At 32.6% G+C, this 17,066-nt stretch overlaps 1 protein-coding gene across 1 annotated transcript in view; it reads right to left on the bottom strand.

Annotated features, from left to right (window-relative positions):
• The window catches only part of LOC106467153 (peroxisomal targeting signal 1 receptor-like), a 59,797-nt gene that overhangs the window by 9,565 nt on the left and 33,166 nt on the right, over positions 1 to 17,066 (bottom strand). Inside the window, exons 10-12 of the mRNA XM_013927474.2 lie at positions 4,155 to 4,206; positions 3,496 to 3,642; positions 2,941 to 3,088 (exon numbers count right to left, since the gene is read on the bottom strand). Of these exons, the coding sequence (XP_013782928.1) occupies positions 2,941 to 3,088; positions 3,496 to 3,642; positions 4,155 to 4,206 (347 nt within the window). The remainder of the gene's footprint in view (positions 1 to 2,940; positions 3,089 to 3,495; positions 3,643 to 4,154; positions 4,207 to 17,066) is intronic.

The raw sequence follows: 17,066 nt of genomic DNA, 5'->3' as shown, positions 1-17,066 counted from the left end.
TGCTCGTTGCATCACGTCTCTTCTAGAACTCTGTAGCCAACAATACAAATGTCTACATATTTAAAAGCTTAGCTAACAAAATACATTTTTGTAGAAGTTATGGCTTTTCTGCAGGTGCAACAAAAACCACCTCAAAGATATTTGCCATTCTAGTAATAAGAAGGTAATAAGCAAATGTAAATATTCATTTAACCCTATCATTATTGAGATTACTCTACAGATTTATGGTTTTCAGTTTTCAATCATGTCAAGGTTAGTCTTCACATTTATGGTTTTCAGTTTTCAGTCATGTCGAGATTACTCTACAGATTTTCGATTTTCAGTCAGGTAAGCCTTCAGCAGGGTTCTCCCAAACTTTTCACAAGAGGAACCCAAGTGAAGATAGAGGAAATCTAAACTGTTGGGAGGTTAAAAATTGAGAAATTATTATTTGTGTGAATTTCTATAAAAGCTGCAATGTATAGAAAGTTTTCAACAGATAAGACTGCTGCATTGTCTAACACCCAAAAATTACCAACAGCCTCTCTTAAAATTTTTCCCTTATTTTAATTCTGCTATTTCAAAAAAATTCTAAACATTTATCTGCTTGAGCTTCACATTCAAAAATTTAAAATTCTATATAAAAAAAAAGAATTATGACTTCCACAAATAAGCAAGAGCAGATGGAAAAAGTTTTCAGATATTTCACATGTCTGTTCATTTATTGTCTTTGTTACCCTATTTATATTTGTGAGACAGATTACTGAGAGATTTATTAATGATAATATTGAAAAACGAGTCTCCTGACATTTTTTTCAATGACAAAACATGATGTTTCACATCTAAAATTAGTTGTCTTAATGTCTGTTCCAATTGAATGCTCCCCACATGAAAGTGAAAAAGTGCATCTTATTTATATCATAGGAACCCATTTCCTTTCGGAAATAACTGTCTGTAATAATTTCATTCTCTACAGAATTTCATAAAAATACGACGCCAAGGTCTAAATGGAATTATCAAGAAATAATTGATTTAAATGATTTAGAATTTACCTGGAATGAACTGACATTTATTTATTTTCCTATGTTTTAATGCTTTACATATGTGCATACTTCTGTATTTCTATTACAGTAAAGTTCTCTTTTTTTATTTTAAAATTAGGCTTGGCAATACTTAGGAACAAGCCAAGCAGAAAATGAACAAGATCCAGCTGGAATTTCTGCCTTGAAAAGGTATATGCATACATTTATGTGATTTGTTGTGGTGTTTACCCGGTAATATTCTTAAAAGGTTTGTTTCATGGGGCAGTGAATTGGAAAATGTATTTATATATTTTTCTATATATTGATAAAATAATTATACTCTGAAATAGAGAGAGAGAGACTTTTCTGTGTGTGAATTTGTTTGGTGCTTATGGAATTACTATTTGTTAATTTGTTGTTTTTTCCCCGTTTTCATTCCATCATCTGAGATGGTCCAAAAAAAAAGAAGATTTTTCTTTGTGCGGATTGCTGTGTTGATTATGCCGTTATTATTGATTTTTTCCTACCTGTTTTTTGTTCTGTGCTCTGATATAGTCTGAAAAACCTTCATATGCATGTTTTTGTTCCATACATATGTTATTGAAATTTTATAAGATTAATTAATTAGTATCACTCAACTCATACCCCACACTGCATCTTAACAACTTTTCAACTGGTTCTATATTCTTGGAGAAAATGTGTTATTATTGACATGTAATATGATGTTTAAATTCCACTGTAGGTGTTTAGAGCTTCAGCCAGATAATCTTACAGCACTGATGGCAATGGCTGTAAGTTTAACGAATGAATCCATGCAGAATCAGGCTTGTAGAATTCTACGTGACTGGTTAAAACACAACCCCAAGTACAACCACTTAGTACCTGTAACAGATGAAAGTGCTTCAGCCAATACAAACATCCATGTAACAGCTTCAGTCATGTCAAGGTTAGTCTTCACATTTATGGTTTTCAGTTTTCAATCGTGGGAGTCAGCTCAAATTATCTAAAATCAGTAAGATTCTTCTTAACTGTAGTGCATATTTCTTCCAAGTTTTTTTTTTTCCCTAGAAACTTTAATTCCCACCTCATTTGAAGAAATAAAAACACTGGAAATAATATTAATAAAACATTTGTGCTGAAGTCAAATATATATATAGCACAATGAAGGGCCTAAATCCTTCTTCAGCTGTGAAGAAGGGCTCAAACTCAAAATGTTATGCAAAATTAAAGTTCTACTAGTATTATTAACATTGCATTTAGGATTTTTATTTCTTCAAACATTGTCTTAATATCTTTAATGTGGTTTATATTTTCCTTTTTGTGTTTTTATTTCACAATTTGTTGCACTTTAGTGTAGATGTATTCATCCAATTCTTTTACTTTTCACTGCAAACTTTATTCCACACAAGCCGAAGCACCCATCCGATGTCCAGGGGCATAAAGATTGAATGTGTGGTTTGAACTAATATTAAATCAAGAATTTGTATGTATATGCACAATCTGGATAAACCACATTAGAAGTTCTTCCTCCCTCCTGGGCCAAAATAAAGAGATTTTCCGACGTAGCTCTGGACATTTTAAGGGTCTGATTTAGTGCTTTTGTTGCAATTTTTCGTGAAAAAACCTCAAACATTTTAGGAAAAAAAATTTGTCCAGATAATAATTTCCCTATGACATACCCCTTGGTCTATTGTATCACCATCCTACCAAATCTGGTTGTGATTGGTCAAATAAAGTTTTTTACTTTTATATCATCCTACCAAATCTGGTTGTGATTGGTCAAATAGTTTTTTACTTTTATACAGATGTATACAAGTTAAAAGTCACTTCAATTTTGAGATGACTGCATTTAGGAAACTGATGGATACACTGTTGTGAAGCTTAGTTTATTAGCTAATTTGACTGTACAAGGACAATACCGAATCATGTACTGTGATACCTAGAGGTATAAAAGCCATCATCCAAAAATGATAGTAAAGAACTTTTGTACAAGTAATTGCACTTTGTATATCGTTTCTTGAACGCAGTAGCCTAAACAGTCGAAGTGACCTTTTAAACACCTTCATGTCTAAAACAGATTTCTGTCCCTTTTGAAAAAAAATTAGTACTTGGTAAAAAAAGAGAGATGTTATTTGTTTATAAATCAAAGAGCAGCTCATGCACGTTCTTGGTGCCAACACTACAGTGATTCCTTGCTTCAGATGGGATGTTACTACTTCTCAATAATGCAAACAGTAGAACGAGAACTTGCTTGGTTTGATTATAAAGAAGTAGTAACACCCCATTATTTTAAACAAGGAATTACTGTATTCTTGGTTATGTGGTACAAACACTTGCTTGACATTGAGAATACAAGAACTCTTTACTTCATGGAATATTAACTTGATTACAAAAATGTGTTAACAAGTCATTTATTCTGTTTGATATTATTTAACGGCCCGAGGTCAGGGTTCTACGATAAAGCTTGCCTTTATAACATTAATAAAAATCTCACCAGTCCATTTTTCGGATCTTTCTGAACAGCTGCTTCAAAAAGCAACACCGCACTTGGTAAGTCTCCTTCCTTCAGTTTTTTTAATCCTTCCTCGAAAGGATCTGGATGTTCTAGCCATTCATTGTCCTCCGCAAACTTGTACGATTGCTGTTAAAAAGAAAAATAGCACCATAGAATTTATAAGACAGCAAAGCATGTGTGAACTTTTGCAATTGACAAATAGGTTTATTACAATCTCTTAATCTTTGTCAATCTAGTCTGTTATTTCCATTATTTCTTAGTATTTTAGTTAGGTATATCATTTCATTGTCTGAAGGTTAGTTGAATTATTCATGGCTACAAAGTATTTTAATCAATCAAATTTAAATTCTAGGTGATATTTTTAAGTTCCAGTGTAATGCTTACAACTATATCACAAATATATATTTTTTGTGAAATAAAGGTTTAACGCACACAACTATGTTTTTACTTATATTTCTACAGTTCTTTCACTTATTACTCTTTTATCTTGTTTGAAAAATAAAGTGGCTGTTTATATAATTTACAGAGTATAAAAATTTCTTGTCCTTCAAACCAAAGATTAATACATTCAGTAAAACCTAGAAACTACAGACCTGTTACATATACCAATAGCATAAGGTATCACAAATTTTCCTTACTTCATATGCACTTTCCACAAATTCTGAAATCCATGGATCCTTGCTTTCTCCCCTGACAAAAATCAAAATCCACCAATAATAAAAAAAAAAAAACAAGCAGCTAAACAAAATATGCACTTATCTGACATGAAAAAAATAAGAATGACAAATTACAACTATCCAATAAATTCATGGAAACCTCTCAAATGTACTTGTTTTTGCAAAAAAACCTTGAATAAAATATTTTAAACTGTTTGTTTTTATTTGTTGTTAACACAAGGCTACACAAAGAGCTATCTGTACTACCATCATCATCATCATAGACAGCAGTACATCGATAATTCTACCGATGCTTAGCTGCCACACAATCATGAATTATTATTACAAGAAAATGGGGACAAAAGTGTCATGCGTAATTTATCTGTATTAATTTTAAACCTAAAAAACATGTGTATATCAACTACATCTTATGGCCAAAAAAGCATTAACAGTGAGGATACCAACTAATGAAGTAATGATTTACTCACTACCAGATTAATTTTTATGTTTGATCTATACACATCACTTGCTCTGATCAGAAGTTAATATCAAATGCACGTACAGTACTTAAGAATATGCAATATATTACAACTAGAATCAACTGGGAATTACAAAGAATATTTTGTAACAAAAATGTACCTACCTCATAGGTGTGAAGCCATTTATGTCTTAGTTCGAAGAAAAGGTCTTGTTTTTCTTCTAAGATGCTCATAACTACCATAAAAATAAGAAACTGAAATTTATTAATTTGCATTCTTTATGAGACAAAAATTTTGAGTTGATAAATTAATTATGTGTAACGTAATTTCAAAGAATTCAAAACAGTATGTTCAGTTATGTTCAGGAATATGTAGGTAAGCATTTGAAATTTCCACCTTGATCATCCAAATACCTGGAGAAAATGCCCATCAAATAGAAGGGTATGTTTCCATGGTAAAGTAAGGAGTGAGAACATACTGATTGAGATGGGATAAATCAATGACAGGATGACAGACCTTGGTTTTCATGGGAACCAGAAACAGGTGTGAGTAAAAACTCCCATGAACCTGGTGAATTAGTTCGATAGTTTGTTGTGTGATGAGGCCCTGAACCATTTCTGACAGATGCTAGTGTGTCAAAGGATCCCCAAGTAAAACGAAGGTAACTGAACACTGAATAATGGAGGAAAGGAGAGAAAGGGGATAACAAATCCCTCTGAGAGCACCTTGCAAACCCAGACATCGGTGAGAAAAGGTCCCCACAGATGAACAAATTCAAGAGACAAGTCCCCACTGGGCCTGAACGGACCACATGGTCTCTGGTACTGCTGTTGGTGGATCGTGCATCATTGAGTAAATCGTCGAACTGTGGCAACGTGGGAGGGTAGGACAAGAAAAGGAAGGTCGAGGGACAGGAATCAGTGCTACGCTCGGCCCTGACTGCGACAAATGACTTACCAAGTTAGTATTGGTAGAATGTTGATGGGTCAAGGCCACCCATGACTCCAAAGACTCAGGAACTGAGTCAAACACATAATGCCGCAAAAACGGCATCATGCATAAATCCCTCAGATTTTATTAAATATTAACTCCACAAAAATGAAGTATTGTAAATAATGTTAAGAAAAAATAAAAAATGAAAAAATAAACCACTTCAAGTTAACTGAACAATGTAAAAAAAAGAATGTCTGAACTCAACAGTTGCCAAACAAGAGGTGATAGTTCAGTAGTGGTGCGTAGAGGGAGTCACATGCGGCACGTGACAGTAGTTCTCTCCCATCGGTGGAGGGGCGACGCATGATAATTTGCGTGAGAAACTTGTTAGATCTTTGGATTCTAACAGAGGGAGGATGAAAGCTTGTGGCATGTGTTTCTGATAAAGTTTGCCTATAGAGGGCAGCACAAAATGAGAAAAGCTAATATTGTGAGTGAAGGGAGAGCACCTTATCAGAAACAAAGAATATGTACCATAACCAAATTAAAAAATACAGTATGTAACACAACAAAATAAAAAAGAGGATATACCACAACTAAATTTAAAAAATAGAGTATGTAACAAAACAAAATAAAAAAAGAGGATGTACCACAACCAAATTAAAAAAAAATAGAATATGTACCACAATCAAATAAAAACAAAAGGAGGATGTACCACAAGCAAATTAAAAAAAATAGCATATGTATCACAACTAAATAAAAACAAAATGAGATGTACCACGATGAAATAAAAATTATAAGAAGATGTATCACAACCAAATAAAAACAAATGGAGGATGTACCACAACAAAATTAAAACAAAAAGAGGATGTAACCACAACCAAATAAAAACAAATAGAGGATGTACCACAACAAAATAAAAACAAAATGAGGATGTACCACAACAAAATAAAAACAAATAGCGGATGTACCACAACCAAATAAAAACAAAATGAAGATGTACCACAACAAAATAAAAACAAATAGAGGATGTACCACAACCAAATAAAAACAAAATGAGGATGTACCATGAGGAAATAAAAATTATAAGATGTATCACAACCAAATAAAAACAAATGGAGGATGTGACACAACCAAATTAAAACAAAAAGAGGATGTACCACAACCAAATAAAACAAAAGAGGATGTACCACAACCAAATTAAAACAAAAATAGGATGTAACACAACCAAATAAAACAAAGAGGATGTATTGCAACCAAATAAAACAAAAAGAGGATGTACCACAACAAAATTAAAACAAAAAGAGGCTGTACACAACCAAACTAAAACAAAAAGAGGATGTGACACAACCAAATTAAAACAAAAAGAGGATGTACCACAACTAAATAAAAACAAATAGAGGATGTACCACAACAAAATTAAAACAAAAAGAGGATGTACACAACCAAATAAAAACAAATAGTGAATGTGGCTATAGAAATCTTACTTAGTTGGAAAAGGCACATACAGACAAAAGCATGTTTAAAGAACAAATATGCATCATTACATAAATCTGACTAGAATAAAATATAAAATGAACACTGCATTGTAATTTAATGCAAACATCTTTCCAAGTTTGGTCAATCTTTTTCTCCTTTCCAACAATTGTCAGGAAGTAAGAGAGCATCAAGAGGAATGAAGAGGTGGAAAAAGTTTGTGATTTTATAAATGAAAGACCTGTGTATCTGAGTAAAACATGGGGAGTAATCAGATCATGAAAGGCAACATGAAAACAAAGAAGAAAACATGGTGTGGCTCATCACAATTAAACCAAAGAAAGGTCAAATTTCCTTAACAAATGTGAAAGCCCTTAGTTAAATTCTAAAAACTTACGAGCAAAAGTAAAGAAGATCTGTTTGTTTGTTCATTTCAGTATAAAGCTGCACAATGCCCTATCTGCTTTGTTCATTGAATTCTGGGTTTCAGCATTGTAAATTCATAAACTTACTTCTCACCCAACAAGATACAATGAAAGAAGAATGTACAGCAATACACCAAGCACACTATATCTGCTATATCCAGTGCTGACATGGCTTTTCACCTAATATCAGGGCTCATCTGGGATGCAAACAGACATAGTAGTGGTTGAAACATTATCTATATTATGGTGCGAACTAGATTAAATTGGTGAAGTGTAATTTTTATCAATTTTATTTAAATAATTGACACACATCAGAATTCATGTAGGGTTCAGCAATGCATTACTTATTTCATTTTAACACCAATTACTTATTATTATTAGTTATTTTTACTTTAATTGAGTTCACTCATCATTCAGAAGAACTCACAAACTATAGGTAGGATGACAAAAGCAATATGCACAAAGCATTACAATTTCAAACAAGTCCTAAATGGAAGAACATGCTTATGTAAATGAGGGTAAAGGTGTAGATTTGGTATATCTGGATTTTGATAAAGCAATCTGACAAGGTGCCAAAAAAAAGACTTGTAAACAAAATCATCTCTATAGGTGTGGGAGATAAGTTAGCTAATTGGATAGAAAATGGCTAGATGGAAGAAAGCGGAGGACTCAGTCTTAGGACCTTTAATGACATAGATGAAGGAACAGTCAATAAATTACTTAAGTTTGCTGATGATATTTAAGTCTTGGGTGTTACTGGGTGTGAAGATGCTGCTGCTGATTTAAAAAAGGACTTAGATCATTTAGTGAGTTGGGAGAAAAAAAAGGACAGATGGATTTTAATTATAATAAATGTAAGATAGTACATGTGGGTTATCATAATTTGAATGGGAATAACCTTAACAGTGTTATGGAAGAAAGGGATCTTGGTGTAGTGGTTGATCAGTCTATTAAGCCATCCAAGCAGTGTGTTGTTGATAGTGGTAGGGAAATACGATTTTAGGCTGTATCCACAGAAATATTGAATAAAAGTCTAAAGAAGTTATAATTTCATTGCATAGGTCACTGGTTAGGCCACATTTGGAGTACTGTGTTCAGTCTTGGGATCCCTACCTTAGCAAAGACATTTAATTGTTGGAAAGGGTTCAGAGTAGGGTTACTAGAATGGTACCTGGGATGAAGGGTTTGTCGTATGAAGAGAGATTAAAATCTTTGAAATTGTTTCTCTTGGAAAAAGAAGACTTAGAGAGGATCTGATTGAAGCATTTAAGATTGTTAAAGGAATTGATAGTGTTGATGCATCATCTTTTTTCATACTTAATGGTAAGGCTAGTAGGACTAGGGGACCAATATAACTTTTCGGCAGGGTAGGAGTCACTTCAGCTAAGACAGCTTTATTTTTCTAACAGGATAGTTGGCCTCTGGAACGGGTTGCCTTTGGATGTTATGGAGGCAGTAAATTTAAAAAAGAGCTTGATAACTATATGAATGATAAGGGCTGGCTTTAAGATTTTTTATAAATAGTTTTAGTTTAGAGGATGGGACAGCCTAGATAGACCAATAGGTCCGTTGTTGTCCCTAAAGATTATGTTAACATAGCTCTAGAGTCTTTAAATAGAGAAAAACACTAAATGACAGAAAACTTGAAATTGAGGGAAATATATTATTCATGGAACACCTAGTTGAACATCTGGTGATGCATGTTCAAGAATTCATTCTGTACAAAGCAGTTTGTCCACGACTAAATTTCCTACTCTTGATATGAGTGATGGAAAGATTGTATTCCAAAGAAGATACAAGTTCTGACAAGAAAATTCTAGAATAAAAACTTCCTAAAAACTAATATACAACAAGATTCATCCAAATGTACTGAGATTATATGATCATTAAAACTTTGATATACTCAAAACTTCTTGAAACAAAAGTGAAGATTGGGTTATTGGTGCTACAAAAAAAAAATTGGATAGAAATAAAGACTATTTATTGAAGGCTTTAAAACATTTGTGAAGAGATGTAAATCCACCGAAGGAGACAGTGTTAACTATTTTCAGACACCAGAATTAAGGTTCCAGGTGTTTAGGATTGTTAAGAAAATTGATATAGATAACATTGACGCGTGATCTTTTTTTCATATTCAATCATGAAAATGGTAGCATTATGGAACACAAATATAAATTTTGGCAAGGTAGGAGTCATCTTCAGCTGAAACAACTTTACTTTTCTAACACAATGTTTGACCTTTAGAATGGGTTGTCTTCAGGTGTGGTGAATGCAGTTAATTTCAGAGATTTTAAGGGAAGGCTTGATAGATATTTTAATGATAAGGGCTGGCTTTGAGTGTTTTAATTTTATTTTAAAGTTTAGTTAAGTGGATGGGATGGTTTAGACGAACCAACAAATACCTTGTTGTCATTAAATTAAATGTATGTATAAATCTTTGATGTCAACTTTTATCACAAACTTGAGTTCCATATGCCTTGTTTTTAAATATTCACTTGTGAGCCATTTTAGCTAAAAACCAATCATTCAGTTGAAGCTTCAGCTAGTGTTCCAAATATGGCATTCATACCTTACTGCATCTCTTGCCCTCTGATGAAGCCTTTACATGAATATTCCAGAAACTTGTTTAGAGAAGAACTATGACCTAATTCAAGTTTTTTATCAATTAAGAGTGTGAAATTTAATTAATGAAACACTATAAAAAACATAATATCCAACAAACTTTGGGTGAGCTTATCTCACAGAAATGACTCATAATATTCTGAGTGACCTATTTCTCAGCAGCAGGTGATAGATCATTCCATCTTGCACCATCACAATCATCCAAGACATCAAGTTAAATGTAGTCCTTCATATGCATGTACCTGTATTCAACAAATATTCAAAGACATTCATTAAACTAATAGCACTTACCAAATGGAATGATCAGATAAACCATTCCATAAATTTTATAACTCAAATGGAATTATAATTTTGTTGAAGAACATATCTGCATGTGGACTTTCAAAGCTCAAACTTAATATCCAAATTTAACTTTCCATTCTTCAGACCTCCCCCAGAGTAAAAATGACTAAACCTCTAACAACTTTTAACATCTCAATCAAGGCTTCACTACTTTTTTTTCATCCTTTAATATATATACACCAGAAAACTTTTAAGTCCTTTGAATTTTATGGCTAAATTAAATTACTTAAACCAGCAATAAATCTAGTTGCTTGCATCTGAACTCCTCCTTGCATATTGATATTCTTTCTGTACATACAGATGTCCAGATGAGGATTTATACATTCTTAAAATAACCTAGAATTTGTAATTACATGTTTACTCTAGCAAATTTCTTATAAGATACAATTGAAAATTCAATGCATAGAATATCTGTCTTTTATTTTACTTGGTTATAAGTAAAAGCTTTCATGTATTCCAACAATGAAAATTCATACCAACATCTGCATGGTTATATATAGGATTAATTTTTTACTTTGTTTTTGCGCACCACTAACGCCAATGAATTTGAATACAAGAATGCTAGTTACACTCGTCATAAAGCTATTTTTAATGTTTATTTTACTTACCGATGTAAAATACTGCCAATTGTACTGGTGCACATAATCCTTGATCAAGAAGTACTTTTTTAATAACAACTTTCAAAGCAGTTGATGGCAAAGTTTTATCCAATAAATGATACCATCCATATAGAGCAGGTGCAAATAAAAATGTTCCTATAAAACTAAATCGTTTAACAGCTAGCCAGTCGAATTTCTCCCCAGATTGCTCTGCTTGCCTTATTATGTATTGCTGTCCAAGTTCGGCCGTAACATACATTGAACCGAAAGTAAAAACGTTGGAAACAAACGGTCTTTTACGAAAAGAACTTCTAATTGCATTAATTATAACTTTCATTATTTACCTTATTTCGGTTGAATGTAAAAAGCTGTCTACTGAACGCGTAATAAAAAAAAAGGCGAATATATTCTGTAACTTTTATTTTCTCCTGGTCTTATACCTCGCAAGTATATGTGCAATAACGTATGTTATCTGCAGAAATAATCAAATAGTAACATAATTATGATTCCTGTCAAGGTCTCCCCCTTATCATCATCACTCTGTATCAAATTACTTTACATAACACCAAAGTTGACATAAAACAAAAAGTTTCTTGAATTTTGGAAAATAAAGCCCCAACTAACTCACAACATATATTGTACTATGTGTCTAATTTCCTAAAAATTATGTATAAATATATTTATTCGCCTCTTCCAGCGCAAATAAAACCGATAACTTGATTTTCACGGCTTCGAACGTCGAATGATAACCTTGACGCTTTACCATTATAGTGTTCTGTAGCCTTGATCAATCATTCCGGAGCGGAGTTATCCAACTGCAAGAATGATGGCCGCATTAGGCTCCAACATTAATTTAAGAATACTAAAAAAAATCAATAATGTTTTATTAATTGAGATAAATATTAATAAATAATATTTGTTTTTGAACTGTAGAGAGAGAAAAAAAAAGGTTACCATGCGTTCTCGGTAATTATTATCTGGCCCTTCATTTGTTAAACGTTGGACTACACTGTTGTAGATTAAGCTGTAAAAAAGATGGTTAAATTATACTTTACGCTCTTAAGGTCCGCTGTATAGTAAGTAATACAAAATCAGTTTTATTTCACATTAAATGTGTCCTTGAGTAGCAGATGGTTTTGAAGTAAAAAAAAATAACTTCATAAACAAAGAAAGATAAAGCTTTAATAAAGAAACTAAGTAACTCAGTGAAGGCTTAATTTGTAGGTGTAGAAACTTCGTCATCATATTTATATATCGATTACTCAACCTGTACACGCTTTACATATTATGAACAATTAAATATTTGTTGAAATTAAGGTAAATTCATACAATTTATACAACAAAATGTAAGCTTATATGTGCGTGAATTACTCTTTAAATTAACCATGCACATGTGATATTGTTAGGTAGGTCCGCTTTATAACCGGAGGATCAGAAGGATACATTAAAAACTAAATCTGCAATTGACTAATCTGACTAAGTATTATGCTAAGAAACAAAGTGACACAAAATGAATAACGTTTATTTATATTGAAACACAAAACAGTATACATACTTGCAAGAGACACTAAGGGGTGAATAAAAAAAAAACTGAAGAGAACTGTAAAACATTAAATAGAAATGAAGAGAAAATAAAGATTCAAATGGTAAAAATATTGTTGTAATATTCTTCTATCGTTGATAGGTCCTTTTAAATTATTTGATGAAAACAGTACAATGTCTAATCCATGTACCAATCATTTATTTCCTCCTCCTAAAGCCCCCCCCCCCAGTGGCACAGCAGCATGTCTGCGGACTTACAACACTAGAATCCGGGTTTCGATACCCATAGTGGGCAGAGCACAGATAGCCAATTGTATAGCGTTGTGCTTTACTACAAACAAACAATTCTCCTTTAACGCTTCTACAAGCTTGAACACTTGTAGCCAGTGGCAGAACAAGCAGTTCAGAGACCCCGGAGCAAATAAATGATCGGGGTTCCTTTTTTCAGAAGAAAATACCAGACCAGTACCTCAGACATTGCGACCCCCGAGGCATTGCCATGTCTGCCCCGCGCTAGTTCCGCGTCTGCTTGTAGCCATAAATTGGTGTAAGCCTACGTTGCAAAATACATCCAAAACTTCCTAACAATACTAGGATTAAAGTAAAATCAACTTACTTGCACATAGAAACTCAATAAGTGCGACAGTAAACACTAATTGAAATACTTCAGGAAAACACATTGACTGTTTAACTGTCTAACTTGAAATAACTCTTCACACTTCACAACTATCTCCTAATTATAATCTAGTTTCGAATATGCTAGAAAGTTTACCTCACATCCTTAGAACTTTCTAGGCCTATCTTATATTTTATAGTTATACCCTGTTGTCATTGATCTGTACGTCATTAGTATGACCCTTAGCTTCCTCTAGCTACAATTTAAGTTACAACATTACAAATATAGCTTATAGCTATAACAATATTAATTATTATAATTATACGTAATTTGTTTTCTGGTATCAGTTATGCTCATATTCCCCATTGGACAGGGGGTCTGGAACGTCTATAATGCATAAAATGTTAGCCATGAAAAACTTTTCTTCCAATATGTTATGAATTTATGATCATTTTTCATGATTATGTTGTAAAAATGTTATTTCTTTGAGCGGGTTCTTTTGGATTTTTTTTGTTAAAATAATGCTCCAGCCCACATAAGGAAAAAGAATTGTTTTATTTATCTGATAACATTTGTACAGACTGAGTTTGAATTAAGTTGTAGGCCTAAATTCACAAACAATTTGAACACAAAGGCCTCGCTAATGGTCCTAAAACTGACTTACAAATGCAAAACGTACCTGTATTGTTGTACAATTTCACGGCTAGTCGATTGAATAACTGAACACACCCAATAACTGACACTTCACCGAATTCCCAGTTATTGGTAATTCATTATTCAATGAATATTTCCTGAACTAACTGCCCACTTGTATTTATTTCTTATATATCCTTCGAAGAAGTTAGTAGATTCTTGGCTTCATTGTAATGATTAGCCCCATCTAGCAAACAGCTAAATTATAACACAGAAAATATAGCTTACACTGTTACAGCAGTATTGTTATAACGCGTTCTATCATTGAGCAGATTCATTTGGATTATTTGGTAAAAATATGCCAAATCAAGTCCACATAACGAGAGCAAATTAATTTATGTAAACAATAACGTTTGCTACAGACTACGATCACTTTCATGAATAATTGATAGCAAAATGAGAAACATAATTCTTTATTTATTTATTCACCATATGTATATGAATTTTTTATTCAATTCATAATTTCACATTACTTTCCCCCCCTCGAAAACTTTGCCCCTACATGGAATAATTTCTGCGGACGCCCATGACTGAATCATTGGCAAATTGATACTGTTACGTCTCCGTTCGTTAATTAACTTTCCGTAACTTCGTTCCAACGAAACTTTAGCGACACAAGTCCTTACTTAATAAAACTGGTTTATTCTTTCCGAATACAACTTTACGATACACTTATTGTTGCGTCATTGAGGTCACGTGACTGGTGTGGCGCCACCTATTTTCTATAACTATCCTGTACCTTGGCGAATGCTCTAGTATTTACTAGATATAGGGTAGCCTGGTATATAAAAGAGGGTGACAACGTGACGGGGAATAATGTGTGAGTAGAGAGTGAGTAATTGAACTGCAGTCACAGGGTATTGTTGAAGTTAACGTTCGTTCGTTATAGTGTTTGTTTTAGCGCGAATATTGAAATTAAGTGTATCGTAAAGTTATATTCGGAAAGAATAAACCAGTTTTATTAAGTAAAGACTTGTGTCGTTAAAGTTTCGTCGGAACGAAGTTACGGAAAAATCAATTAACAAACGGAGACGTAACAATATGAATTTATCTGTCTCTATGATATTCTCCTTCTGTTTCAGACTTTTGCTTGTTGATTTGGTTTGTTTCTAATATTCGGGCAAAACTAGAAAGTTGAGATAACCGTCCCTAAATTTGAACTAGTAGTCTAGAGAGAAAGAGCATACCGTGACCTACTCTATTAGATCAGTGAAATGTGGCCGTTTATCTTATAAAGACTAATAATCCCAATTTGCGAGGCACGATTTTTTTCTCGTCAACAGGATGGGAATAGCGAACCCTCCGATCCAGCATTCGGCAAACTAACCTCTGGACCACGCCTAATCCATTATTTGATGGAATAGCAATTTTATGTAATATAGCTCTGACTTAATAAATACGTATTATACATATATTAATCATTTGAGTTGCTATTATGGAATCATAAGGGATAACACATTAATATTAAATAGGAAACAAATAGTTAACCTACGGATTCAATGCAGCAGCAAATCATAATACCTGTTAACCAAAGTTATAGTAAAATACCATTACCACTAAAATATTATAGATACCTCACTTGATGAATAATGAAAAAAAAAACTTATTGTAGACTAACGTAAAAATTACGGCTTGACCACTTAACACGCTTATGGCTTCGGTGTGACAACGCTTTCACAGAGTAAATTAACTGTTGTGGAGAAGAGGTCAACGAACTCGGCAAGCAAAAGCATTATGGCTGAAAAGTAAAATTACTCAATGACTAAAAACAAATCAAATCGAGTAATATAGAACGTGATATATATATAATAATAAACTTGTAATGAAATTACAATAGCTACAAATTAAATATATAAGAAAGAAAAGATAAAAACATCTAAATTCAGATATTTTAATTCTCAAAATTATCAAGTATTTTCTTGGAGTGTAATGTCATAGAAATTTATTAAAATATAGCAAGTCACAGAAACGTCTATATATATGAAAATCAAGGCAAAGTTTTTTTAATTTTCAAGCATAATGACAATTAGTCAGTAATTCAATGTATTACCTTTAATTAATACAATTTAGGACAATTTGACTCCCAAACAATTCTTACAATAGTTTAATATATTACATTTTTAATCTAGCTATTTATTAGATAAAGTATTGATGACAATCATCAAAGTATTCGTCTAATCGTAATTAATAACAATAAAAATAAAATATCTTTTCGTACAGTAGATATGTAAAATGGGCAAAGCATTGTACATAAAATATCAAATATAAAAATTGTAATGTTATAAAACAATCCAAGTAAGTTGAACCAGTTTCATTTGATATATATATTTATATTTTACCATGTTTTACACTCCAAGAGGACACTTTTACAAACTTCTTCGGTAACGTAAGTCGCCCTAAAACTATTAGTAAAATGCCAAACTTCTGATCAACTAATGTATTTTAAGATATGGAAAAGATGCTTCCAGTTATTGTATTTTTAGCGGATACATTAGGTTGGAGTGGTCGACTATTCTGTATACGTATTGATATCTTTACTTTGCGTTTTAGCTGTACCTTAGTAAACTTATTTATGCATTAAAACACATTACACATCACTAATGTTAAGCACTACTGACCATGATGTTTTAAGACACCTATCACACCTTTTGTATATAGAGCAAGTAGCTCCTAATGAGAATTTTATTATTAAAGTTATTGCTTAACTGAACTATTGATGCCAAACGTAATAGAACATTGCACTATTTGATCATTTCCAAGTTGAAAAAGCAAAACAATCTGTGTTTTGATATGAAATATTTGAATTTGGATTTTCATCCGCATTGACAAATATTGTAATATTTACTATTTTGTACTATTTTAAACAAAAGTAACTAAAATTCTGATGAAATAATTCACGTAAAATCAAATTTTATGTAACTACAGAATATATCCTGTACATAGTAATGGTTTTTGGCCCGGCATGGCCAGGTGATTAGGGCTCTCGACTCGCAATCTGAGGGTCTCGGGTTTGAATCCCCGTTACACCAAACATGCTTGCCCTTTCAGCCGTGTGAACGTTATAATGTGACTGTCAATCGCACTATTCGTTGGTAAAAGAGTAGACCAAGAGTTGGCAGTGGGTGGTGATAACTAGCTGTCCTTTCCTCTAGTCTTACACTGCTAAA

The sequence above is a fragment of the Limulus polyphemus genome, unplaced genomic scaffold, assembly GCF_000517525.1.
Source record: "Limulus polyphemus unplaced genomic scaffold, Limulus_polyphemus-2.1.2 Scaffold2509, whole genome shotgun sequence".
Classification (NCBI taxonomy): domain Eukaryota; kingdom Metazoa; phylum Arthropoda; class Merostomata; order Xiphosura; family Limulidae; genus Limulus; species Limulus polyphemus.
Note: the sequence above shows the minus strand (reverse complement) of the source record. Positions and strands in the feature narration are given on the sequence as shown.